This window comes from Caloenas nicobarica, chromosome 2 (genome assembly GCF_036013445.1).
Source record: "Caloenas nicobarica isolate bCalNic1 chromosome 2, bCalNic1.hap1, whole genome shotgun sequence".
Classification (NCBI taxonomy): domain Eukaryota; kingdom Metazoa; phylum Chordata; class Aves; order Columbiformes; family Columbidae; genus Caloenas; species Caloenas nicobarica.
The window spans coordinates 50,762,483-50,790,049 of record NC_088246.1 but is presented as its reverse complement, the minus strand read 5'-3'; the positions used below and the strand labels follow the sequence as shown (position 1 = coordinate 50,790,049).

General features: G+C 37.8%; 1 protein-coding gene across 1 annotated transcript; it reads right to left on the bottom strand.

Moving 5' to 3' along the window:
• Nucleotides 1–69: 69 nt before the first annotated feature.
• Nucleotides 70–27,151, bottom strand: ANLN (anillin, actin binding protein). Its single transcript, XM_065629195.1, has 25 exons — nucleotides 27,067–27,151; nucleotides 22,330–22,483; nucleotides 21,663–21,947; nucleotides 20,946–21,292; nucleotides 20,025–20,247; nucleotides 18,894–19,087; nucleotides 18,651–18,758; nucleotides 18,033–18,153; nucleotides 17,018–17,134; nucleotides 16,224–16,450; nucleotides 15,510–15,658; nucleotides 15,090–15,237; nucleotides 14,301–14,436; nucleotides 13,793–13,975; nucleotides 11,933–12,059; nucleotides 11,003–11,051; nucleotides 10,867–10,923; nucleotides 10,135–10,173; nucleotides 9,746–9,767; nucleotides 8,987–9,099; nucleotides 7,294–7,347; nucleotides 4,440–4,526; nucleotides 2,807–2,914; nucleotides 596–768; nucleotides 70–193 (listed from the first exon to the last, which is right to left on the bottom strand). Exons 1-25 carry the CDS (start codon nucleotides 27,082–27,084, stop codon nucleotides 70–72), a joined length of 3,363 nt encoding a protein of 1,120 aa, XP_065485267.1. The 5' UTR covers nucleotides 27,085–27,151.
• Between the last annotated feature and the right edge of the window lie 416 nt (nucleotides 27,152–27,567).

Below are 27,567 nucleotides of genomic sequence, written 5' to 3'. Positions count from 1 at the left end.
AAGTTATTTTTTTCTGTAGTTCATGCTGGTTTTTCCATACATGTTTTCTTCTTATTTCCCTTCCAGAGTTTAAAGCTTTCCAATAGGTTTGTAGCAGGCATCAGGCTGCCACATGCGAAGGTCAACAAGGACTTGGTTGAGCTTTTGCATCCAAAGGTTACGCTCTTCTTTAGTATCAGCAGACAGCCAGTTCCTAAAAGGCAAAGAGCTCAATGGAGGAGATGCATCTTTCTCCACCTCTGCTTAGTTACTCTGAAAAGTGTCAAGCCGACCATACATGGAAACCCAAATAGTAGTGGAAAAAACAAAGCTAGATATTCCACAATCTGCTATCAAGCTACCTGGCATTTCCACTTCTGGAAAACTTGAGTTCTTTGTCCTCAGAAGACCGAAATGGGACAGCAAGACAAAAAAGGAGGAAAAGTGAACCAAAGAGCTCACGTGCCATCCCAAAGTCTTAGCATTTAAGTGAGCTGTGCATTGGCACAAAGTTGTAAAGCTCCTACATTATTAAAACCATCACTTGAGGCAAAACATCCCTCCTACACGCATCCCCTAACTCCCCCACAGAACCTTCATGATTTTATCCACTCACTTTGTAACACAGAGTGTGTCTCGGCACTGGCTGACAAGAGTCTCTCTGTCATCTTCCCTCTGAGGACGGACAGTTATTAGTTCAAAAGTGTTGGGACGGGCACAGAACTCCCTGTTGGCAGGTTCGATCCGATGATTAGTGCAGTTGGCCAAGTTTATCCGGCCCAAAGGATGCTGAAAGTGAAGTTAGTTCATCAGTCAAGAACACTGAAAACATGAGTAATTCTGAACAACATATGCTTTGACAATTTTTGCCATATTAAGTGAATCCCCCTCAAATCTATTTTCTATACAAAAAGAGATTCCACCTTTTGCATTTAAGAGCCATGGCTGAAGCAAGATAATATAGACAATGGAACATGTCCTGCCCACCTACATACAATACGGTTAAGAAATCCTTACCAAGGGTTTAGGCTCCAGACAGATATAGCCCTCCTTTCATTTATTTCATTTAAAAAAAAGGCTTTTAAACTGTCAGATTCAAGAGAACTTAATAAAATTCAAATTGATAGAGTAAAACCTGTCAAAATCTACAGAAAACAAGCACTTTAGGAATGCTTGCATCGTTCTTGTCAAAGCTTATAAGCATATGGATTCATCTTCAAACATGCAACTAAGGTGTCTAAGTGCCATGTCCAGCTGCTTTAGCTCCCTCTATAGTCAATAGCTGGACCTCTTCAAAGAGCATTTCAAATTTCACAGCAGTTCTCTTTCTGCTGACTATAGACAGAGGCTCAGCTGTGTGCCTAAAGTTAGTTACAGCCCTTGGCTCTGATTCTTCACACCTACAGAATCCTTCATCGGGGAAACATCACAGGCTGCTTTTGGCTTGGAGAAGAGTTTGCTATTTTTTGGGCATGTTACCATATACCACAGATAGTCAAAATAATCTAAGTTACAGGAAAAAGAAGGATAGCTCCATTTCAAGAACATTAAGAAACAGGTTGCATGTTGCTGATATATGTACAGTCATGGGAAATTTATTTAAAAAACACATTCCACAATTTAAAGAACTCATTGCCCAACACTGATGTTTCTGAGCTACATCTCTCTTTGCACATCTGAACAGATGTAGTATTGGTAATGGGGAGCATTCGGTAAAGAAAGAGTTTAATATTGCTGTAGATAGTAGTATATCAAAAGAACATAGCTGACCCTGTCTCAGAATGATAGTGAAACAAGTTTAGAAGATTTTCAAGAAAATAATCTGGAAAAACAAACACCAAGACTTCATTCTTGCCATCAAAAGCAGAATAGGAACCTTTTTCTTCCCTAACTTGGTTGTTTTTTTTTTTTTTTGCTTGTCTTCTGTTACAGTAGGCAGAGATTTTTCCCTCTCTGATGGCTGGGAGAGAAAGAACATTGATATATTTTGGCAATGTCAACTATCAGCATATGGTCCTCCTCTGTTAGCAGGGAAGAAACTAAGCTAAGGCATCTGGATTGGCATAGAAGACCCAAAAGGACCAGAGTTTGCCACAGAGTTTGGGAAAGAAAGCATTCTGCCAACAAACAAGCAAGTGTTTAATGGTAAATTGCTTAAGTGAGTCTGAATAACCCTCCTGAAAGCAGTCTTTAAAAGAACCTGGAAATATTTCATTATGCACTGCAATAACAAGCTAAGGCAACAAGAAGGTTCACCCCAGTGTCAGATGAATTCCTGATTTGTCTCACTAGCCAGACAATAACTTGGGTATTCGTTGAGAACCATTTAAAAAGCACCAGTTTCAGCTACAACATGGAGCTGCAAGAAAACAATGAGTGCAAATAAGATAGTCTGTAATTACAGCTATAGAAGGATTGCCCACTTGCCATATTAAGTGTTAAATTCATTATTTTATCTAAAACTTAAGGCAACTAGATACAGTCTTCTTATTAAGCTGTAAAAGTCAGGTCACTTTCCATTAAATAATATGTCATTCAACAAATGCCATGGAAAGCCTTAAGACTAAAGGGGAAATTAAATATGATTCTTCCTCCACTTTTCTCCTTTCCCACTAGATAAAGTAATCAATTTCTAAGTTTGCCCTGAATTAGGTCAGATTTATGAAGACAAGTCTCTTTCATTCCCCAAGGAAATTTTGAGCTTGAATCTCATGCTTTGAATATATTTACCTGTTTTAAGCCTAAACATTACTGTGATTAAAACTTAACAGCTAGTTGGGGAGGGTACTACAGAACTTCAGAATTGAGCTTTATAAAACAGCATTACCTTTCGTTTTTCATCATCTGGGTATGTCCAGTAAGATATACAATTTCCAGACAGCACACACCAGCGCCTATGCCATGCTCCAAATCCACTAACATCTTCAAACATAGTCTTAAGAAAAAAAAAGGTAACATTATACCTTGAGCTTGGTCTGTTCTCACCTATTTTTCTGCAAGAATGGTTCTGTAGATACAACCCTTCATAGGAGTAAACATAAGAAAAGGAAAAAATATATACCGGGAGAGGCTTCTATTAGTACAGCATAATTATTTTCCAGATAGCATAGAAAATGGGCTCATGCTACTAGTCTCAATTTTGCAGCCTTTGCTCAAAATGCACCTACTTCTTCAGATTACCAAATTTTCATCTTGACAGGAGAGGGAAGCATTCCTGTTATTTTAAGATAATGTAGTGTTACTTACAGCAGATGCAGGATGAATAGCTCACAAAACATGTTCACTATGACATAATTTATTATGATTAGGTATTTAAGCCATCTTTGACTTAGAGTTCAGGATTACAAAGTGTTTGTCTCTTCTACAGGCCACACTCAGGACTCCAGTCAATTTAACAGAAATCGGAAGTTGATTTTTAAATGTTTGTGTTGGCAGTTATTTTACTGGATGTAGGATTATGCCAATTTCAAGCCCCATTTCCTTAGTACAGGAATGGAAAGCTGGTATCTGACTTCTATTCCTTCTTGAACTTGTACAGATTTTTTTTTTTCCCCAATTAATTTTTGTGTGTTGTGGTTTTTATGTCCAGAATTCAGATCTTAGTTTTTAATGGTGCAGGGATTTTCCAAACTCTTACTTCGACAAAAAAAACCCAACCAACCAAACAAAAAAACAGCAGACACTATTCTTCAGATTTTACATATTTTATAGAAGTATGCAAAAACATGAGATAGCAAATAACATAGGCCTGTGAAATGTTTGCATCTAATGAAATCTGTTCAACTTGAATTAAGTGAAGGGGAAGGAGACAGGCTGCTTGAAAAGAGTCTAAAGAAATTCCAATTTCTGAAAACACCAAAATAACAGCAAATGTAAATGTTTTGCTGAAGTATTTTCATAGCACATTTCCTGCCATCTGCTGGACGTAATCTCAACAGCTCTATTAGACCCAAGTTATCAGCTGCATTTTCTAGGTCTAGTTTTAGAGAGAGAACTGCTCAAAATGTTTATCAAAAAATACTGTTGCTTCCTTGTCAGTCAATGTCTATTAACAAAGTGGGGAAAAAAAATAGTATTTTTCTATGGAGAATTTGGCTTTACTAGAGGGAAAAAAACCCCACCAAGATGTCCTTTAAAAGTTTGACAGAGAAATCAGAATCCCATCTCATGTTACAGATTATAGCAAGAAAAAGTTAAGTGAAGTTCAGAAAAATAAATGAACAGTGTTTAGAAGAAAAAAGATATACAAATGCCTCAAAGGTTGCTTTAATTTAGGCATGTTTAGAAGATAAACTAGGAAAGTTTTGAGGCCTGGTTCAGGGTGGGGAGCGGGAGGGGGTGGGGAAAATCAAGCCAGTTTTAAGCTTCACAATCACTACAAATATACGTGTGAAGTTAAAGTGACTGCATTTAATAGGACCTGTAATTTCCAAGGAAGGAATTTGAAGTGAATACCTTACCAAGAACCCTTTCTCCTCCACAGAAGAGTCCACTTGGCATTTTAACTTTAGATATATATGACCTTCCAAAGGAGACAAAAAAGGAACCTGCAAAAAGTAAAACAATTAGTCATTTGATTGACACCTCTCAACTCCTCAACTCTATCTGTTCAAGCAAGCCACCTGCACCAAGGTGTTAGCACCATCTTGTTCTTAGGATCTGTAGCCAGAAAGAAGCAGTCAGTCTCAAGCAAGACAGTAATAATCACTTTTTATTTCAAGTTCATTTAGAAGCTTTTCAAGACTTATTTGCTTATTAGTTTGCTCAGGATATATGCACAAACATGCTTCTATCCAGAAAAACAGGCACCCCAAGCATGGTTAAAAACAACATAAGGCAATAGTACATGTCCTGCAAGCTTCTGCCTCGGTTTGACATCAAGCTGTTTGGAAAATATCAAAGTGGGCTTAAACAGGATTGGTACTTGCATACCATAAGCATTTTTGGCAGATACTGATGTAGTAGTGCCTACTCAGATAAATATTTGTATAAAAAAACCTAGAAGGAGAAAAAGTAATGAAAGCAGTTCTTTACTGGCACTCATGGTGTTGAAGTCACTTCTAACAAAAGAGGTTCCCAGCCCTATGTTATACCACTGAAAAAAAAATAATAAAAAAAAGGCAGCTTAACTACTGTATCAGAGGTTGGTTAAATGGTTATTCAATATTCAAGAGTTTTGAGGAAGCACATGCAACTATCAAGAAATCTCATCCCTTCTTTTTTCCCCACAGGGAAGCCAAGAAACAAATTGCTAATTCAGCAAGCAAATGACGATCTGCAGGGCATTCCATACACCATATTTTGCTGCTAATCTGAATAGGCAGTAATGTAAGAATCTTGAAAAAAAAAAATTCAGAAACAGTGTTTTGTCTTACTATAACAGAAAAAAACCTAGAAAGGTCGATGGTGCTGCTTAAACAGAAAGAACAAACCACTTGCCATGGAATAGGCATGCGTAAACAATAATGACATAGCTTTTAGAGCCACAGAATCAATGTCAAAGGGAATTAAATTTTGCTGTTAATTAAGATGAACAAGAGTAACCCTTGGTAGTTAAAAGTACACATCTGTAGCTCTCAGCGAACCTTGCAGAACACGGAAATAGATGTTATGGTTTGAAATCGATCACCTTTGATTTGTAGGCACACTGCAGCTTCCTCCCAGACAGGATACACATGTGCACATGAAGGTGATCAAATAATTTTTCCATGTTACATCTAATTCAACTAAGACAGCATGCATGGCTTGCTCATGTACTTGGCACTACAGCATAGCACAGCAAAGTTTTGAGAACCAAGTAGGAGTCTGCACGATCATTTGAAAAGCAAAAATAGTCAAATGTTTGCGCATAACAGAAATAAGTTGCATCAGTCCTGGATTTTTTTTGCTTGCAAAGATACCTGTAACCCTACATGCTACATCAGGGAATGTTGGTTGATATCCTACTAAACCACAGTAAAATCCATTTCTGAATGAGAGTCTCAAGGAAATTTGGCCACTTCCAGTTTGTGGTTTTTGCATTCCTTTCTAATTTATGTCAGGAGAGAAGAATCTACTGTCTACATTATGAAGTTTACCAGTAAAGGGCTGTGTGACATTAAAGCAAAAAGGCTGTATAACAAATTGAACATACCAGTTATGCAGAGCCTACACCACCATTGCCAGTTACTAAAGCAGGTCTCAAAACACCTTCCTCTACACAAAATGGGAAAATATTACATCCTAGTCAGAAATATAACCCTTTCAAAGGCAAGTGGAGTGGAGGTGATGGAAAGAAAGCAATTTGTTAAATATGCAACTAGATGAAGAGAAAACTAAAGCCCATGACTAGGCTAGCTTGCATTCTTGTGTGATCATTCAGATATCTACCATAAGAAGTTGGCTTTATTGTCATAGGAGATTATCTGTAAAGATACTCAAGACAACTCAAGAATTTTCAAAAAAATGGTTGTTTAGAAGACTTGATAACAAATAGCAGATGATAGGTACTAAAATTATCACCTGCTTAGTTTTGAGAGAAAACATTTGTAGTTATCTAAAATACTTTCTTCTGAGAGATCCGAGTAAACTATTAACTAAATAAAACTATTTTCAGAGATTAAAGACCTATTTTTATCTTAAGCATATCAATTTACATAACTTCTAAAGCCAAAAGTATATACACCAAACAAAACATTTCAATTGCACCTTTGTGTACAAATAAGAACCTCACACTTTGATGTGTTTAGTACTTTCAAAACTTTAGTTCTTTATGATTACTTTTGCTTAAAAACCAAGTCTTGACAAGTCTTGACACAACAAGGTTTTAATAGAATATGGAACAAGAGATTTATTTTGTGTGATTTTCTTCAGTGGCAACAATTTGAGTTAAACCAACATTAAAGCCCCCAGTCATTTTTCTCTGGTCCTCTATCAGCCGAGTGGTTGATTTTATGTTCTGTGCAGTTCATCAAGATGTTGGCTCAAATTTCCTGATTAGCAATCCTTAAGAGACACATTGATTTGTTTTGAAGAAAGAAAAACCCTCCCCTAGTGATTGAGGAGGACAAGAGACATGCTAGTTAAGGAAAAACCCTAGGTGGCCTAAATAACTGAGTTCTAGCAGCATGCTTATTGTTGTAAAAGACAGGGAGAAGAATTCTGAAAGTCTTAAAAGTCCCTAACATCTTATGTTTAGTTAGTAAATTTTTGTAAGCATTTTCTTAGAAGAAGAATTTTTTTAAAATATATTGTAAAAAGGCCATGCAGACATAAGCAACATGCACTACGAAGCAGTTTTCTGTTTTAAGTTATAAACTAAAGGATGACAGCAACCTTGTCCTGGAACATATAGCCCAACAGTTCTTTTTCCCCCCCTTCAAAATTTATCTAGGGAAAAAAGAAACATGCTCAATGCAATTAGTATAAAGTTATGGTTTTTTAAAAAAAAAAAAGGAGAAATGGAGAAGATTATACATGGGTACATTTTGGTCCTTTCTACATACACTGCATACAAAAGGGAGGAATGAAACTCAAAAAATCCACTGTCAGCAAGTTGCTCCATATTAGAAATGCATGAGGTAAATTAAAAAGCAGCTGTTTGGTACAGCCACAGGCCAGTACAAAACTGAAGATTTACAGACATGATAACTTTTTGTTAAAATATCTGACAAAGTGGGTAATTCTTATTCATAACTGTTGAAGTTTGCACCTTGAAAATTTTAACCACATGATGGCTTCCCTGGAATTCTATTTGAACCTTGTGCTTGTGCTACAGTTTACTAGTCCAGTCCAGTGTCCTGTCCTAAAGAGTGAACTAAAAAAGTTCAAACCCAAATTGCTGAATATAATGTAAAAGTCGATTCTCAACTCCAAGAACAAGTGGTTTTCCAGTAACCAAGTCACACACAGAATAAGACTTCTATACATAGTTCTGGTCAAGAGGAACATTTATGCTGAAGAACCAAAGCTGGTAATTCTGAAGTTCACACAGTCAGTAAAACAATTCAAATGTTAAGTTCTGCAAACTGTTTCAGTAAAGTTTTTCTATCCACAAAAAGTAAAACTTCTAGAAAGCAAATTGGGATTATTGTGTTATTTTGTTTTCAATCTTGTGTACAAACACAAACAATTCTTGTTATCTCTCATCATAAGCTATAATTGCAGTACTACTGCCATCACAATAAGACTTAATTAGCCAAGAAGAAAATTTATTCTTATGCTGCTGTTTGGATAGATGAAGCTGTAATTTAGTACTACCATAATCTGTAACAATTTCTGAATTAATTTAAGTTAATTCAGGATAGCTGCTGGCATAAACACCTATTAAAATAGTGCTTAGGTGTAAGATATTACAAGGTTAGAGATTACAATGAATATAAGAATGTCTTTAACTTCTAATGGTAAGAGCCAATAAACAGACTCAGTTTAGACAAGGAGCTAATGATATAAAACTCAATAATAGCTCTCTTTCAAAAATATTCAGATAGTTTGCTTATAGAAATTTAATTGGAATATGAAAGGAAACTCATATTCCTAACTATATAAACCCAGTAATTTTTAAGTCCGTTAAATGCAGAAAGCTTTAAATATCTCATTATCATTAAAACACACTAAATGTCTTTTTTAGTGATGACTGCAAGACTGTAAGAGCAACAAAAAATACAGAGACCATGCACAGAGATGCCAATTGCACACAACTTCTTGTCAGTGGAAGGAAATTAGTAACCAAATGCGGTCATTATCTTTGCATAACTATACCTTACACTGAGCTACAGAAAGGAAAGAACATCTGGCATAATAATGTAAGTCTTTTTCTGTTGTATCTCAATTTCATTTCAGTCATATGAAATTAAATACGAGTAACAACAACTATAAATATTTCTTATATGGATATAAAACTCCCCATATATAAACCTATATGTTTCGTTTCTAGGATGGTAGTTTCACCTGAACAGTAAACCCAGGCTGATATTTTTTCTAGTAGTACGCAATTATCTTTGGATTAGTAACCAACAGTTTCCATTACCTTGTCCAATGCAAATTTGACATTTCCTACAGAAGACAGCGAGAGCTTGTGGGATCCAACAAGGTTGAAATTAGTAGTACGTACAGCATTAAGGCCACCTGGACTGGCCATGGCTGTGGAGAAAGAGGTTAAAGACAACTCATAACACAACAACCAATCAGGATGCTGCAAGGCTTAAAAAGGTTTTATTTGTACTACTGTATGTGTACCCTACTCATTACTCCAGGAGAAGCACTCTTTGCTGTGTAGCCCAGTGGCACATTCAGACAGGTTCTTACTACACACATTCCTCCTCAACCAATCTTTCAGAAGACGTTTTGAAATATTCACAAACAAGAAGACAAAGCATTTTATTGCTCCCGAATTATCATCTCTTACAAGTGTCATTTATTCATTTACTGCTTTAGACAGTAAGTGTATATTATTCATCTTAGCATAAGATGAAGCACAAGGATGGAGCCAGGCTCTTCTCAGTGACAACCAATGATAAGACAAGGGGCAATGGGTACAAACTGGAACACAGGAGGTTCCACTTAAATATGAGAAGAAACTTCTTCACAGTGAGGGTGACAGAGCACTGGAACAGGCTGCCCAGGGAGGCTGTGGAGTCTCCTTCTCTGGAGACATTCAAAACCTGCCGGGACGCCTTCCTGTGTAACCTCATCTAGGTGTTCCTGCTCTGGCAAGGGGATTGGACTAGATGATCTTTTGAGGTCCCTTCCAATCCCTAACATTCTGTGATTCTGTGATTTTACTTACCTGGAGTAAGAAGGGTGCTTTTCTAGAAAGAGAAAGAGAAATAAAAATCTTAGTGGAAAAGTAATTTCTGACGATTTTTACAGAAGACTAAGCTAGGTTAGAAAGAAACTAGATCTGAAGTACTTTGAAAAAGCAAACAAACAAAAAGAACTTGGGAAGAAAATCTGAATAAACACGGAATAACTCCATGTTTACAACATTAGATGTTTAGAGTTGTTACCTGTTTCTTGAGCCGATGGATGAAGAGTTTGGCAAGAAGCTGGACAGTTTATAGAGTTTCAAGTAAGGGACACAAAGAGCCTAACACAGGCACAGCCTTATTTAATGTGAGAATACGACCTTTGGAAGTGGTCATAAACAGATCTGGTTACAATATTATTCATACTTACAGAGGTAATAGATGTTAATAGTCTCTTTGGAGTAATAACCTACAAAAGAATAGAAGAAAATAAATGTAGTGGCTACTGAATTTGTTCATCACAGTATGAAAATCAGACTTTGAAACTACTGAAGGCTTATCATCTAAATCAATTTTTAACAGATAATAGTTGCTCTTGGAAGTCTTGTTTCTTGTTCGGGGTCACAAGGCCTTAATAAAGCACAAACAGTTGAAATGTGCACCCTATCCAAGCTGAAATTTGTGTCCAAGGAGTTAAGACATTTCCTTTAAAAATAGGCAGCTAATGCTTTTACTTAACACCGGAAAGTAGTGTTGCAGTTGATCAATAAAACATTCGAGACAAATCAGACTGCAGCGTCAGGCATATTAAGTGGTGTAGTTTAAGTAAAATGGAGGATAATGGCGCTAAATCACTATCAGAGGCACCACACCTAATAAATAAAAGTTTGCAAAGCATAGCATTTTTGCAGAACTAGTAAGACTCCTTTTACTTCCCCTCCAATATATTTCAGACTCAATGAAGTGCTGCAGGTCCAATCTTCTAATAGCTGCAGAACTTCAGAACCCATCTGTCATTGCAGATGTTCCAAGAAAGAACAAGAAGTGTTAAAGCAAGCAACAGATTGTCTAAGACTATTTAGTCAGTTCTCCCTGAACACTGCAGTCTTTCTGGTGTACCTTCTGTTGAAATACAACATACCAATTTTCAGGTTTCATTTACCTTTGATTTATTTGCCTTTTTCCTTTTTTCAGTGCTTGTAACTTCTTTTCTCTGCACCTGTAAGGCAAGAAGGTATTGAGAAAGTACAATATATCATTCTCCCTTATACATCCTCTTTACAGGAAATGATACGTACCAAACTGTAAACTTCTATATTTATTTCAAAGTCATTTGACACATCATGCCTAAAAGGAAGGAGGGGGAAAAATAAGTTAAACACAGACTGAAGAAAACAGTGGGTTTATGTTTTAAGGTTACTTATTACTTCTTCCATCCTTCCACTCCTTAAACCTCTCCAGAGAGCAGCTAGGTTCTACTCAAGAGCAGCTTAGCCATAGTGCTGACTAATAGTTGAACTCTGATTAATCAAAGTCATGGTTTGTTCCTGCAGGTCAACAGGGCTGTCTGAGATCCTTTCACTTCTTCAATAGTAATCTCCAGGGCAAGCAGCATTGCCATTTTTAATACTCGAGTGTATTACTATAAAGATACTTCCCACGAGAGGGGAGGGCGAGCAAGGCACATCTACCATTTCTCAGAATACATCATTCAGTCCACTGCTGGCACATGTATTTCTAGAAACAGAGATTGGTTTTTGAGTAAATAGCTTTAAGTGAAAGTACCAATTGGGTTGGACTTTAAAACAAACGGCCATTTGAACTCACGTCGTTTTAGCTAACCTATGAGAGTTGAAGTTTTAGTTGTAAGAGTACTGTTTTTTCCAGACACAAAAACCAAATGGCTATATAAAATGTTAGCTGCTGCAAAAGAGAAAAACACATTGTCTCAGGCAGAGCAATCCATCTGTCATTGCAGGTGTTCCGGGAAAGAACAAAAGCAGAAAAAGCAAGAGACACATTAGTTGACGGATGGTGGGATAACTCTAGATTGCTCTTTTGAGAGAAGTGCATTCCTGATGTTACTTGAAGCAGGAAATATCCATACCACAAGACCTCACCATATTTATTTGCAGAATATGACATCCTTATATAAAGATTTTTAATATTTTTATGCATCTTCCACCATCAGAGTTGAAACTGGTTCCAAACAGTTTCTTTATACTTACATAGTAAATGTCGTAGTAAAAGTAAGAGCATCTCCATTCAAGGAGCTAGCAGTACTTGCTAATGGAGTCGCAACCAAGTTTTCTGCTCCAGATCTCAGTATTATTACATAGTAGTAATTTGCTGCTTCTGTAAATACATATCAGATGATTTTGTTAGCTAGAGATGTCCAAGTACCTAAAAACTCACAAGTCCTGCATTGCCATTAATCACACTTCCATTTCACCTCACTTAAACACTTGATTACAGTCATGATTTGCTTATAAGCTTATTTTTACAACAAGGTTTTTGCCTGTTCTGTGTCCTTTAGTAAGACTGTCTTCACAAGATTCACAACAACTGCATTACTGCCTGAGGCATCTAAAGCCAGACCTACACTACCCAGTGCATGAGAGGTGAGAGGAAGAACTTTCAGTCAGATTCAGCAGTTAATCTTACACTCTGGCGTCATTCTCTAGGTCTGTCAGCTTAACCATACAGCAGCTTTTGCTACTTCCTATTCCTATTTGTAATCCCATGAAGGAACTAGTCACCCAGGCAACTCATTTCCCTAACTTTTCACATAAGGGGACAAAAAACAAAGATGACCACAAAAGCACATGTCAATAGTGTCAGGTGTAGGCCAAGTCACAGCTTTCAGAGCAACTGATGGAGACTCCAGTAAGCACTGATTTGCACTCTTTACATTTGAGGTTCTCTTCAGAGATGAAAGTGATTAATAAATCTTGCTCTGGTGCACAATGTATAGCAAATGCTGCACTTCTGGAATAAAATTTGGATGACAAACAGTTTGTAGTTGTTTGTTCAGACAATTTGATTGCAAGAATTACCAACACGGAAAAAAAATGTATTTCGTAACAATTTGAGAGGCTTTTCTGTAACACAGATGAATAGTCTGATGCAACAAGAAATGTAATATGTCAGGGGGTAAATTAGGTCAGATATTTACATTTATATTGTTGGCTGTGGTTTTACTTGAAGATATAAAAAAAATACACTTTACATTCATAGAACTATTAAACAAGAGAAAAAAGGTTACGTATGAATTCATTAGTAGAAGAAGTTTTGCAAACAATATTAAACAAGACTCTGCCCAATGGCTTTTGTCCTCGAGTTTTAGTAAGGTAAGAAGTAGTAACCTGTTAGAAAATTCAGCTACACTCATATTCTGTGACATTATAAAAAGAAAAAAACCACGCTGGTTATTGTGGGCTTGAAGATTCTTTAAAGAACCACATGACACAGAAGCTTAGTATGTTCCAACATAAGTATCTAGACCTACAAAGATATTACCAAATATTGTTCTGGAACAAAAGAGAAGACAAATCCACATTTTTAACGCTTTAATGACTTAAGTATAATAAGATAATGGAAGACTAGTCTTTGTAAATGAAGTATTTTGGGATGTTAACCAGACTGAAAAAAAAAAAAGGCTTCCTGAGCATTTCACACCACCAAAAAGGTCAGAATTTATATAATGATATTTAGTACTAGACTTTCATCCATCAAAAAAAAATTCCAAGGTGACAAGAGGGAAGACACCTGATACACCAAATTCTGCTTCTTCCCCAACAGGTCAGTGGACCAACAAAAGATACTTAACACTGGCAGGGAAGGTCTTGTTAAGTTTATTGGAACTCATGAGACAGAAAATCATGTAACTAAAATTATGAGGGAAAATATTGAAAACTTAACTAAAAAGCAGATCGATTATATGTAATTTCTAAATTTGTATCACCACCAGAGTTCTGAGAAATGTCACACAGAAGACAAAAACCCCAAGAAAAATAAACTAGAAGTATATGTAGAGAGGATGGGGAAATAGGGAGAGATGGGGTAACACTTTCAGTTGCTGTTTTTACCTGGCTTTTGAACTGTACCACATACAAAGTCTGCTTTTAGAGGTAGACGCATTTCTGAAATGGAAACAGATCCCTTTGATGGAGCAAATTCAGTGGATGTAGAAGCACCTTTATTTCTTCTACTCTGAGGTCCCTCACTTTTCAGTTTGTTCAGTTCTTCCAATAAAGCAGTTCTCTTCTCAGCTGCATAGAGGAATTAATTATAGTTGTAACAGAGGAAAGAGTTGCACTGAACACTTCCTTTTTTTTTGCCATAAGTATGTAAAATGCAACAGAAATGTTAATCATCTTCCAGATTAGTAGGAACATTAGGGACGAGATGGATATGAAGACATCCTCTTGCCTATGGAAGAAGTTGAGACAGAATAGATAATATTCTCTCCTATTTTCTACGTGAAGAACTATAAATAAGCAGCTACAAAGTAGCATCATAAATACATTTCCAGAGTCCACAGATTCTTCCCGAAGTTTTCAAGACAAAGAACTGACCTTGAACCTGAAAACTTACTTGCAAGCAGAAGTAGTCTCTCTGCTTCTGCTTCTTCTTGTGACCCTTTTCCATGTTCCTCATCAAAGCAGCAGTTCAGAGCTTGACTGGCTTGATAAATCACTGTCTGCTGCATGTTGATCTCATTATTCAGCTCCTAGAGTAAACCAGTAGTAAAAATAATTAGCAAGAGAGATTTAGTGTTACCTTCAAACAAGGAAATGAGGAAATGTCTCGAGATTAGTGTTTTGGGGGCTATGCTTCAGAAAAATCACACCATTTTGACAGTAAACTACAAAATCTTGCAGTTTAGAGTTAATTCTGCAAAAGAATATGGCAGCAGAACTCTTTTTGAGCTCAGAGGCAATTTAAAAATGTTGGGAAGTCAATGACTTCAGTGTTTGTACACTCCGTATCTAGTTTAGTCTTCCCTTCACTGGGGAAGAAGCAGTTAACCAGAAATTCAGCAGCGTAGATGAACAATGCACCAGTAGAGATCAGAATATTGCCAACTAAAAGTATGTAGTTATGAATCCTACCTAATTCAAAGGCAGTAATAAGATAGAGATTCCCTGTCCCCTGCTCAAAAAGATGGCTTGTTCTCTCTAGACTTACTCTATAGCATCATCCTTCTAAGAGATGCATTAGCTGTTGAAATTATGCAGTATCATTCCCTACTGTTAGATATTTCCACTGAACAACCTAATTTTGCAGTTCTAAGCAGTACATTAATGTCCTGGACTTTCAAAGGGGGAATTAATCAAGGAATTAGTAAATTAGAAAGAGGATATTAAGAAGTACATTAGATACCTGCATTTTCTTTTTTATATTGATTTGATCGGATGGGCCATTCTTTTTCATTTCTAGTTTGGAAGCAACATCTTCTTTGCGAACAATAATTTGCTTTATCGAAGGACGATCTGTTTCTTTAAATCTTTGAGATCTATATGCATCAATGCTTTTAAAAGAGGAAACCCCGTTAAATGCTTCACAGGTATGACACACATATCAGGTATTGATGTTTTTCAGCTTGCCTAAATGGCTTTAAAAAGCATCTATCAGCTCATTTTAAGTTTAAGCAACATAAAGACTACACAGAGACAATCTCTGATGAAGGTAAAGATCTTGATAAAAAGCTTCATTTGTAGTTTAAGCAGTATGCTTCAGTGGAAGAGTTAAAAAAGCCAGTGTCTCAATTTGTACACTTACAGAATAAGGTATGTTTATTACCTATATGGAAGGTTGTGATCTTCTGACATAGAGCCAATACTGTCTCCAGATTCTGCCCTTGGGACTTTAGTCCTTTGGAACTTTTCAGACTTCAGACTTACATCACTGATACTGCTGCCTTCACCAGACTTACAAGGAGAAACAAAGGCCTGGGGAAAAAAAAAAAAAAAAAAACACCACCACACCACGGTGATATGACAGATAGCTGTCCATATTAATCAATGCGTTAATCATGTAAACAATAAATTTGGAGGCTGCTTAACACTATTTAACAGACATTTCACAACTATTTTCTGGCACATGGAGCAAACTATTTACATATTTTAAAGACACCAACAGATCATTGAACTCAATGAGATTTCGCCCTTAGTTTCCAAACTGGTACAGTTACATAATTACTTCTCTTCAGATTTTCATCAGCAACTGCTTCACTGAATGCATGTATACCACTGGAAGTTCAGCACAAGTAATAGATGTATACACTCAAGATTGATTTAGCAGAAGATAAACCACTTGTTTAGCAGAGAATCCAATATGGTATGCTATTTTCAGAGGAAGATAACTTTACCTCATTATGTTTTCATCAGCAAAATGTCATTTCTAGCTTATCTATTTGCCCAGGTATCACAATACAACAAAGCATTGCTGTTCACAAGCAAATTGTACATCTCTGTGTGATAAACAAGCTCTTCCCCACCTCCTAAGAACTCTCACCTCTGAGCCAACAGATTCCACTAGAGGGGTTAACAGAGACATTGATGAAATATTCAGTGACTCTTCCTGCTCATCCTCATCACTTTCACCTTCCAGGCTCATGCTCATTTCTTTCTTCAGCTTTTCTATGTCTGGACTAGTCTCTTGAAGAACTTCAAAAATTTCATTTATCACTTTTGAGCTATTCAGCTCATCATCCACACTCATTTCGATTTCACATACTTCACCTAAAGGATGATGTTTTACAAATATTAGTAACAGCAAGACTAAACTCTTCATTCTCATTAAATGAACAGAAAGACTTTAACAGATAAACCAACTATTTTTGCTTTTCAAGTAAGCTTGATTAAAAAGCACTTCTTATAGTCAGGCATACAGAACAGTAAAGTATACTTCCATCCTTATTTTAATATATTGTTATCATATATACTGCATAAGTGATACAGAGAGTGAATAAGAAGATGCACTTGTTAGACAAGTTTCAACATTTTAGTTCAAACAGGCCTGAAACTTAACTGCAAGTCCCATAGTAGAGTAGTCATTCCTGTCCTTTCCCAATAAGCTTTTAATATCAGCATTTTAATATATTGCTTTAAGACTTCAATGTCAAGAAAGAAGGGTTACGATAAAAGAACTTTCCTGTTTTGGTTTTTATAAACCTTACTACAAAACACATAGGATTGTAAGCAGATGTATGGTGAATTCATTGTTCAGATTTCAAGGATATTAACACTCTGCTGGACAAGTGGCAACAGAGAGCTAAGTTAATTAATATACACCTACTCAATACAAACCTTTTGGTTTCTCAGCAAGTTGTTCAAGTTTTGAGACAGGCATCACTTGTACAGGGCTCTTTGGCTCAGTGTTTTTCAGAGGACTGGGTTTATCACTCTCTTCACATTTAGGAGCATCTAAGTAGTTTATGAAAAAGAAGTTGCTGAAGATTATGTCTAGCCTTTGATTTTTTTTTTTTTTAGTTATTGAATTATGGAAGTTTGATAAGATAGCTGACAACTTACAAAAAGCTTGCTAGATTAAGTATTCCAGTTAACTTGCTGTCAAAAAAAAAAGGCATTAGAATACATACCCTCCACAACCTGTACAGTTAGACTTCTGTCGTATAATCAGAAAACCCATAGCACAAGAAACAATGTTGAAACCATAGTAGAGTGCAGCCACTCAAAAGCTAAAAGGGAAAATTTTAAAAAGCAACCAACCACCCACACAAAACACACCTCAACCAAACCAGACCCAAAAGCAGGATATCATCCTCTTTTTCTGGAAGCACATTTGATAGCGTGATCACCCATAATGTCTATAAGAAGTGCTAAGTAAGTTCACTGTTTTTTCACAGAGAACTGAAGGCTCTTCAACTCAGTAAGCACCAGACAGGAAATCACAAGCATCTCAGAATGCTTTTCATATCCCCTGCTATAAGAATTAATATCATAAGGGGATACTGACAAGGGAAGAATTCCCTCCCATTAGATTATTGTGGAAATTTAGATACTCAGATACAGTATAGACTAAATCTATAACTGACAATTCTCATTCACTCTCCCCGCACTTAACGTACATGAAAGGATGAAACACAGGTAAACCCACTGAGAAACTAAAAGGCAGTCTGCCCTGTCAATCTTTCAAGTGGTATAGGAGAGCAGAGTATCATATGAGAAGATTTAGACAAATGAGTAACCAAGTAGAAAGTCCACTTCTATACTTCAGTGCTAGAAACATCTTTATCTGCTCAGTGTCAAGGGCAGTGCTTCAGTCTGGTATTAGCCACAGGCAAACAGTGACAGTTCTTACCTGAAGACTCCACGCTGGGAGACTTTGCTGGCCCATCACCTGCTGGTGTGTCTTCTGCTGATCCGAAAGTGGTGGCATCTGAACTAAGAGGACGTTTTGAACTAACCTGAGACTGACTTTCCTGTCAAAAATAAAACCAGTAAATTTAGGAGATAATGTTCAAAGTGACCAAGAAAACTGCCAGAAACAAACACATTTTAACACCTATTAGGAAAGTGAGGCAGCCTATCCAATATCAAGAAGGTCCTACTTATTTACGTAAGACGTTCAGATGAATTACTAAATACTAAATTGAGTGTTTGTGTAAGGAGCTTTCTTTTGGTTTTAATGTTATAAAATATAAAAACCGCCCACACTTAACATCAAAAAAATAAGTAAATCAATTGGCTCAAAGCAGTATCACTTCTGTCCTTAATTGATTCTACAGGAGGAAAAAAAATCTAATAATTTGTTAATAATCATACAAACCACTTGGCAAGCAGTCTTGCACAGCCTGAGCATTCACAAAGCATAGGTTTTTACCATTTATTTACATTTGCACATCTATCCCTGTGTGTTCGGAACACGTAAAACAATTCACAGACTATCATCTTTTGATACATGGAGGTAACACATTACCATTTTAGCTTCTGGAAGTTCTCTCTTCGAACCTTCACTTTTTTCTGCACTCCACAGATTGCCCTTATCAAACCGGCCACGAAGGCATGCAAGTTCTCGTTCACGTTCCTAAGCAAATAAAGGGGAACGGGGATAAGCTGACAGCTTTAAGATGTCAAAACATTTCAAATTCCTCAGGTAGATGCAAAACAGTAAAAGCCCTCCCCAAGCTTATAAACAAGCTATGAATGCAGCAAGTCATACCTGCTTAAGCTGAAGAGCTAAACTGGTAGTAGAGGAATTTTCATTTTGTTTGAGCAGCCTTTCCTGGATTGTCCTTGTATTTGGGGTAACAATGGGTGTTCTGCACCCTGGAGTATTCGTAGCAGGGCTCCTTGCACTACGCTCTTGACAGCGCTCCCCAAAGCGTTCCAGGAAGGGCTTAATTCCTGATCCCCCTAAAAGAACAATTGTTTTGCTTTGAAAAAAACTCTCAAAAACAGAAATCATTGCAATCTTGCATCCTGATGAAGGTTCTCAGTGAAACGATTCGGCCATTTCCTTTACAGGTCTTACTCCATTATACTACGTACAAACAAAACCTGAAGTACCAACCACCACAGTAACAGAACACTGAAGTTAACAAAGCAGCAAATCAGAGCAAACAGAGGTTCTTCTCTTACTGAAGTCCACATATGATCCACCAGTTATTTAAACTGGCTTTTTCAACATTTCCTCTACAATCAGCCTCACTTGCATCCTTCATGTAAATAAGTATTTAGTACATAAGGCGGATACATTTTTTGGCATCTGCCCCACTTTATTGAGCTTGTCTTTTATTGTCAGCATATCTAAAGACACACACTTGCTCTACTGGCCATCATTTCAAAAAGTTCAAGCTGTTAGTCCGAGTTTCTGACCCAAACAGTTGAATTTAAAAATGGGGATGATTATTTTTTTTTTGACATCAATGCTGCCACTGAAAAGACAGATGCTATGCAAAGTATAGAGCAGCTACGTGGCATTTAGCATTGATTTCTTCTGTCATATGCAAACACTTTACCTTATGTTGATTGGATATACACAGTATCCAATAATTTGAAAGCTTTGAAAAAGTCTCAATTAACTGATGTTGGGATATATTTTTACATAGAGAGAAAAGTTATATCATTTTGCTCTCAAAAGTTACTCAAATCATGTCCAAGAAAATACGCTTGCAAAATATAGAAGCCGTACAATTTATGATAATTATCACAGAACTGTTCAGGACTTTACAGAAGGAAACAGGCATTACCTGATACGTTGCCATGAAATCTTAACTAATCTGTAGTTTTCACCATAGTACACACAAGCCTAATTTGAACGAACATTTATTGAAGCTGAAAGACATATTACCTGGTGTTGTGGGTTTACCCTTAGGTTCAAGTTGCACATGTGTTCCTTTGACTGGCTCTTCTTTGGACTGAATTGGTTGAGGCAAAGTTGATTTTGCTGTTTGTGTACGCTTTTCAGTTTTCTGAGGGCTGCAGGGATTCTCTGTTAGAGGTTGTTGCACTTCAGATTCCTTAGAACAGGGAACAGTGACTTTTGAAGACTGTGTTAAAAACTTGTTTGGATCCTTAGCAAGAGAAAAAGGAGCAACATTAAAATGTGTCTATACCCTATTATTTTCTCAGGAGGAAGAAGAATGAAAGCATTCTCCACAGCATACTATAATATGACATACCCATTCCATCAACAACAGAAAAAGCTGAGAACAAGCATTATAAGCCTTTTGTAGTTTTTTTTTTTAATCCAGTATTTCAAATTCTTTCAGCATTTGATTCTAGGTACTTTTGCCAGCTACTTTAGCTATTATCCCACATTTACCTAAAAAGGACTGTACATGGCAGATATTGCCATTTCATAAATGACATCAGTTGAACAATAGGTATCTGGTCCTACTAATTTCAGCATTCTGACTGAGTTTTCTTACAGTAATAATATTTACAATTTAAGTCAATAAACAAGTTAGAGTGAAACCCAGTATCTCTGTAAGAAGTCTCTGTCTGATGGTTGAAAGAGCAGCAATCAGTTACTGTGACAGCAACTTTTACAAAACTTAAGTACATTTAGCTTTAAGTCTCAATAAAAAAGACTGTAAACATTTCAGGTCTGCTATTAAAAAAAGGGCATGTGGGATTGCAATAAAGCAAAAGTTGTAAATAGGCTAAGATTTCTCACACCAAATCTTTAAATTCACATTAAACAGTTATAAGTTAACATTTGTCCCCCCAATACTCAAATTTTTAATCAGCAACTAAATCAGACACTCACCGCTATCTTTGAGTTTGCTGGTTTATTAATAGAAGCCTCAACAAGCCTTTGAGAACAGGATGCAGCTTCCTGCTTTACACTGCTACTATTGATTCTAGCAGATGCTTCACTTGTAGTGGACAATTTGGATAAACAAGTAGTGCCAGGCTGTTCTTGTGCATTGTTTTGCTTTGCAGATGGATGACTTAGGTCATCTTCCCAGGAACCAATTGTAGCAGCAAGGTTAGCTAAACGGCCTCTTCGCCCAATAGGGGTATCTCTTGCCAAGGCATTAGATGTCTGCTTAGGTGGAGAAATAGACAGATCTTTTGACTGGAGGGGAGACAGAGGAACACATTCAGAGGGATCTGGAAAAAAGAAAACACATTTATTTTGCTAATAAAATATATTGAGATATATTTGCATTTTTTGCATGTTGCTATATTTTGAGTTTATCAACAGTTAGATGTTCTTGCTATCAACAGAATCAAGCTACTAGCTCTGAAGGCATTGAGACAAATCAAGTTAAATTAAAGCTTACTGCAAAGCCAACACATTTTTAACCAAGCAGCTTACTAGTTTTACATCACTGTTGTGATGAGGAAGGCGTCACACCAGTAGGGAAAAAAAAAGTATAAAATTAATCTCTAGTCAACAGTGTCATTATTTTAGGCCTTCCGCAGTGCTAAGAATGCAAACACTGAAAAATACCAATAATGCTTAGCAAGTGAAACGTACCCTCACTATCCCAGCAGCGTCGCTGTTCTGCCAATCTCTGCATACGTGTTTTGACTGAAAGGGCTGCAGGAGTTTCTGACTTGGTGTTTGTGTTTCCTTTCTCAATAGGCTGAACCAATGAAGCCCTGTTGGAAGCAGTTACATGCAGCTCTGAAGTCATCTCAGGAGAATGGTGGCTTGTGGAACTTGAAGGAACTGGCTGTATGTTCTCTGAACTGGAAGCTTGAGTCTCCACATTGCCAGGGCAGAGCCTCTTTGATGGTGATGGCTTTGTACCAGGTTTGTCTGTACAGGTCAGAGTATTCAAGCAAATTAGTATTCAATCTAAAATATTTTCAGAGGTAGAACAGAACTCTAATGCAAATAAAGTTATGAATTATGTGTACTCTGATATGCTTCCCAGAAAACTGCCCGTCCCAAATTCTACCAGGCACAAGGCACTATCTTTGGCATTATACAATTATTTTTAAATAGCTTACTAATTACTTTGAGCTTCTGCTCTCAGGTTAAGCTAAACATTAGCCATATTCAGTCCCAGGGGTCAGGTAACTGCATTCATTGCTGTTTAGTTTAAGATAAACAATAAGGGTTTTCACTTGCCCTTAGGAAAAAAGAAATACGGGACTTGTACCAAAACACAATCTTTATTAAACTTGTTGCAAAATACCTTGTTCACCAGGAAGAGGTGCCTGGTTACCAGTTTCTAACAAAGGCTCTCTGACTCTCTTGGTCTGTATTGTCGGTCTCACTCCCGTCTTGGGCCGCTCAGCCATTTTCTTCTGCAAGTTCTCTCGCCTGGCACGGGTTCTTTCAAGGAGTTTCTGGGTAGTCAATAAATCATGTGTTACTGTACATTGTAATAAGTGTTTTAACTTGTAATAGCTTGAATTAAAAATAGTTGAATTTTATAACATATCCCAAGATCCACAATACCAGAAATTTATAGTAAAGACTACATTAAGACAAATGCAGCTCTCAGATGTTGCTAACTGATCCACTGTAATGCAATGCGATAGAAATATTCAAAGTCTGGTTTTTGTGACTGGCTACTTCCTCCTGAAAGCAGAACAAATAAAACATGTTTTCTACACTGTCAACTATATGGCTTTTCTGTCTACCTCCTCCTCGCTGTGATAACCCCTGATCTCCATACTTTGATTCCACCATTGTTATACCCACAGCTTCTCCAGTTTTCAGTAAGTACCTGTTAGATAACAGGTAGCTTATAACATAGCACATTCCAAGCTACCTTCTTGCTGTCTGTTTGGTCAATACAGGTTTGTAGGTTATCTGAAATTCTTTGGCCTACCATACAGATAACAGGCTGCGGCATTCTCTTCAGAGCCAATAGTTGGCATCTTTTCACCTAGCCACAAAATTAGATGAAAATTGTAGAAGCAGTTAAGTTCCAGTCATTAAATCAGCTAGTGTCTCCCACTAACTCAGCTTTCAAAGGAAACCAGGCTAAAGAGACACAAGCAATGGCACAATTAAAAAGAGAGGCTTCTATAGAGCCTGAAGTAGTCAGAAATATTTCAAAGTAATGACTTTTTTTTTTCCACTGCATCACCACCTGACAGACTTGAATTGTCAAGTCTTTCTGGTAGGTTTTTTTGACACATTGCTAAAGCACATGGTCAAGTCACCTGATTGGCACTAGCCCTCTAACAAAATAAACAACATTGAAGCAGTTTCCAAGTGACATGTGGAAAGTTCTCATAAAAGAAATTCCAACTAATTAAATGCACAGCTGTTAATATTTTTTAAATGCTGCTATTACACCTTCTAAATCAAAAGGCGACTTTCTCTTCCTCAAATTTTAAGAATAGACTGATGTTTTAACTAGTTGTCTTAATAAACAGGCTATTGATCATAATATATCTGTATACAGAAGAACATATAAAGAGATACAAATTAAGCTACATAACATTTTATTTCATTCTCTGTCCATTGGAAATTTGAGTACGATGATCATATTCCATGAAAAATGGCTGTTTTAGCAAACATTCCATGCTAGTAGAAATGATTCTTTGTAGCATCCAAGTTTGAAAGAGGTTATTTTTAAAAAAGTACTACATTTATAAATCATTATCATTCAGTTTGATCACATCTAAGATATATTTAATTACTCCTTTGATCTATGTTTTAAGGCACTTCAAGACAAGAAATTGTGTGATCGAACTAATGGCCTTTAAAGGGAAGCATATAAAGTGCACTTGTTTGGTGGCACATAAATTATTGTGAGAACTGTGCCAGCCATTATCCGTCCTGTTGCACAGCAATTAAATACACATTTCACATTTTTAACTGTCTAAGGCTGAAGTCTTAAACAATGTTCCATTGTATGGCAACAGAGGACAAACAATGTCAATCTCAACAGATTTTTGCGAAAGCAAAAACATCAGTTTCTTCAACTTCCATAAAAAGAGGAGGATTTGGGGGGGGAAAAAAAAAAAAAAGAAAAAAAGAAAGGGATACATGAAATGCCAGGAATGCCTTCAATGCAAGGTCCATGCTAGTTGTGTCTCCAGGTCAGGTTTCCTTATGTCAACCTCAAAAAGGCAGAGCTAGAAAGTGCAGGTAGTGCCCACATAAATAAAATCTTAAAGGCTATATAAATTAACTTTGGTTTTTTTGTGTGCAAAGTAAAATATGTCTTCCTTAGCAGTATTCCTACAGTTCTATTCAAATGCAGTCACATTCCTTTCTGTTTTGTTAGTCCAGTAAAACGGAGTTTCAGTTGTTACAAATAGGATGTCACTTCCCAAGAATGCACGCCTCTGTTGTTGGGCTCCAGCTCCTATTTGCTTTTTGTATCTCAAGTTTTCCATGCAACTGCCATATTTCAAACTCTGCTATTACACATGATGAGTAAGCCACTCACCAGAACTTGAGATTTGCTTTTCAAGTTCATCAGCAGGGTATTTGCTATAAGTGCATTCTCCAAGTGTTCTGATGACAGCCAGAGTTTCAGAGTAGAACATACCTATTTCATTAAATCTAGCCATCTGAGAATTACTCAGTTACAGTTAAGAGGATCACAGTTTGTGTTGTCAAAGCACCTTCTAAAAATCAGAAAAAGGCCTTCCTACTTTAAATGTTGACAATCTTGTCTTCAAAAAGGAACTTTTTAAAGTACATATTTATCAGCATTAAAGATACTCAGGCTCGTATCTGACTACACAAATTTGTTCTAACGACACTGCTTTACTAGCAGAGTGCAGCAAAGGAAGAAAATTTATCTGTGCCATTGAAGGTCTAGTTAACTCCAAAGTTCACATATATGCAAATTTTGCCCTGAGCAACTGCATCACTCATCTCTCTCTGGTCATCCTTCATGCTAGGAAACTACACTTTGCTCTATGAATGTTAATAAGTGTTTCAAAGTACAAAATAACTTAGACTATTTCTAACATCTTGTAGTACCAAAAAAAAGTCTTTTGTGCAAGAAAGATGACTTAAACTGTCAGCTTAAACTGCAAGTCAGAAATAGTATGTTAATTGGGATCCTAAAAGATATCAACTGCACCATCTCCTCAGTGCATTCTGTATTAATAATTTGGTTGAGATTCAGGAGATTATTAGTTTTTGTTTGTAAGATTAATCAAAAGAAACATTATTTCAGAACTGTCTGATTTAAAAGTATTTTAACTGAATCCAATGGCAAGATTTGAGTTTAAATTCAGTGAGACCATGACAAAATTTGTTACTGTGAAGTGATCAGCAAACACTGAATGAACAATATGCATTGGTCAATTGAGGTTCATATAACACCACTTCACATAATCAACACTTACACAATGCCTCACCAGTTCCCTGCAAGTCACAGAGCAAAGTTTATCTGAAAATAGTTAAGCTAAGGAAAGGTTATATTAAAAGAAAGAAAAAAGAGAACATAAATACTTCATGGCAGGTAAAAAGCTTCCTTTTCAGAAAAACTTTTTTGAGGAAAGTTATTAAACTTCAATACTAATACACTAGTATTAGTCATATTTTTACACTATAGTGGAATGTCTTCCACAACATAAACATTCTTGATAAAGAAACATTTTAGAGACTCTGCAATACCAGCTGACATTTGGATCAAGTTTACTCTGAGTTGGTCACAACTTTTCAAAGTCAGTTATCTACTAGAAGGGTGTGTTGAGGCTGGAATACCTCCCAGCATGCAAAACCATTTTAAACTTGATTCACTAGTCTGGACTTGAAGTTTATATAAGACTAGCCTCATCATGCCACTCACTACCAATTAAGGAAAGATGTTTTAGCTGTTTATACTTAGGAAGCCTTTACATTGGGGTATGGTTAATCTGCCTTGGCATAACACATTTAGTAAAGACGTTCAGATCAATACCTTATGCTTAGTTTTTAAAATCAGATCTGTGCAGTCTCCTTTTTGGGGCATTCTATTTTTTTTAAAAGTATGTTAATTTCAAATACAGATTTTTTTCAAGGGGGCATGAAAGTATTTCACCAATGTATTTGATTAGGATCTTTTTTTGCAATTAGTTTAGGTTTTTGTGTGGGCAGGCTGTGCCATTTTTACTATGCCATTTCTCAAAGCAGTCACAAGACAGCTCCAAAGCTTTACATCTGTCACGCACAAAAAGAGAGTGCAGCATCTTTAAGAAATCTCCAGCCTTCACACAGATTCAAGACAGTCAGTTCCACTCATTTTGTTACAATTTTGCCTCTGTAAAACTCAAGCACACACACTCAAATCCACCCTAATAACTGGCTTATTCTGTTGTTTTTTTTTTTTAAAAAAAAGAGGAACTGTGCCTGCCAGCAAAAGTAACCAGTCACACGGGGCAATAATGTCAAACAAGACGCATTTTTCTTGCTGCTTTGGGCATACTTCACTCTCGACCTTTAGATATGGCAGGCATGATGTGTGTCAATACCACTCCCATTAGCTCACAGTCGCTTCTGTTTCAGCCGAAAATCTTATCTGCCGGACGCACGCGAAATGCAAACACTCAAGCGCTGGGAAACGCACTCAAGCACCAGCCCAGCTTAGAATAGGTCCCCTCCTTCGCACCTCCTTGCGTGAATAACCCTCTGTCCTCTCCTGGAAGAGACCTGCCGCCCCACAAACACCTGGGCGGCTGCAGGGCTGGAGGTACGACCAAGACGAGGGGTCAGAGGGAGGTGTCAAGGAGACCTGTCACAGAGAAAGGGGCTCTCCGTAAGCCCACGGATCCGCGGAATAAAAGGGAGCCAGTGCTGGGAGAAACTACCCCAGCCCGACAGCGTGGCCGCAAGGAACAGCTCCCCCACTGACCCCGACCGGCCCCCGCCACTGACAACTCGACCCCACCGTCGACCCCTCCCCCGGATCAAGCCCCAGGTGCGCCCCCTCGGCAGCTCACGACTCCGTGGCCGGCCCACGCCATGCCCTCACCTCAGTGAAGGGGTCCATCGCTGCTGCCGCTGCCGACACTGCCCCACGCTCCGTGCGCTCCCCCAGGCCGCCCGCGAGCGGCAGAACCACCACCCCAACCGCTCCTCGGATTTGAATTTCAGCGCCCGCCTCAGCTGCGCATGCGCGGGGCGGGGCGAGGCGGCGCGCACGCGCGCGCTGACAGGGCGTGGCAAGCCGCTGCGCGCTCGGCCGCCCTCCCACGCATGCCCCGCCCCGTTCCGCCCCGCCCCGCCCCTGCCGTGTTCGAGGCGGGCGCGACGGGCGGAGGGAGGGGCGCCGCAGCGGGCATTGATTGGCAGGAGTACTATCCAATCCGACAGCAGCCTGACTTGTCAGGGAGAGGGCGGGGAGGGAGCAGGTGCGCAGCAGCAGGGATTGACAGGAGCACTATCCAATCCGACAGCAGGCTGCCTGCCCTGTGAGGGAGAGGGCCGGGAGGCGGCGGGTGCGCGGGGGGCGGATCGGGGACGGAGGGTTGTG

Coding starts and splice junctions, on each gene's coding strand:
- ANLN (XM_065629195.1), bottom strand. Junction 13,976..14,300: donor GAGACTACTTCTGCTTGCAA/GTAAGTTTTCAG, acceptor TCCTCTATGCAG/CTGAGAAGAGAACTGCTTTA. Junction 10,924..11,002: donor ATATAGAAGTTTACAGTTTG/GTACGTATCATT, acceptor CTTGCCTTACAG/GTGCAGAGAAAAGAAGTTAC.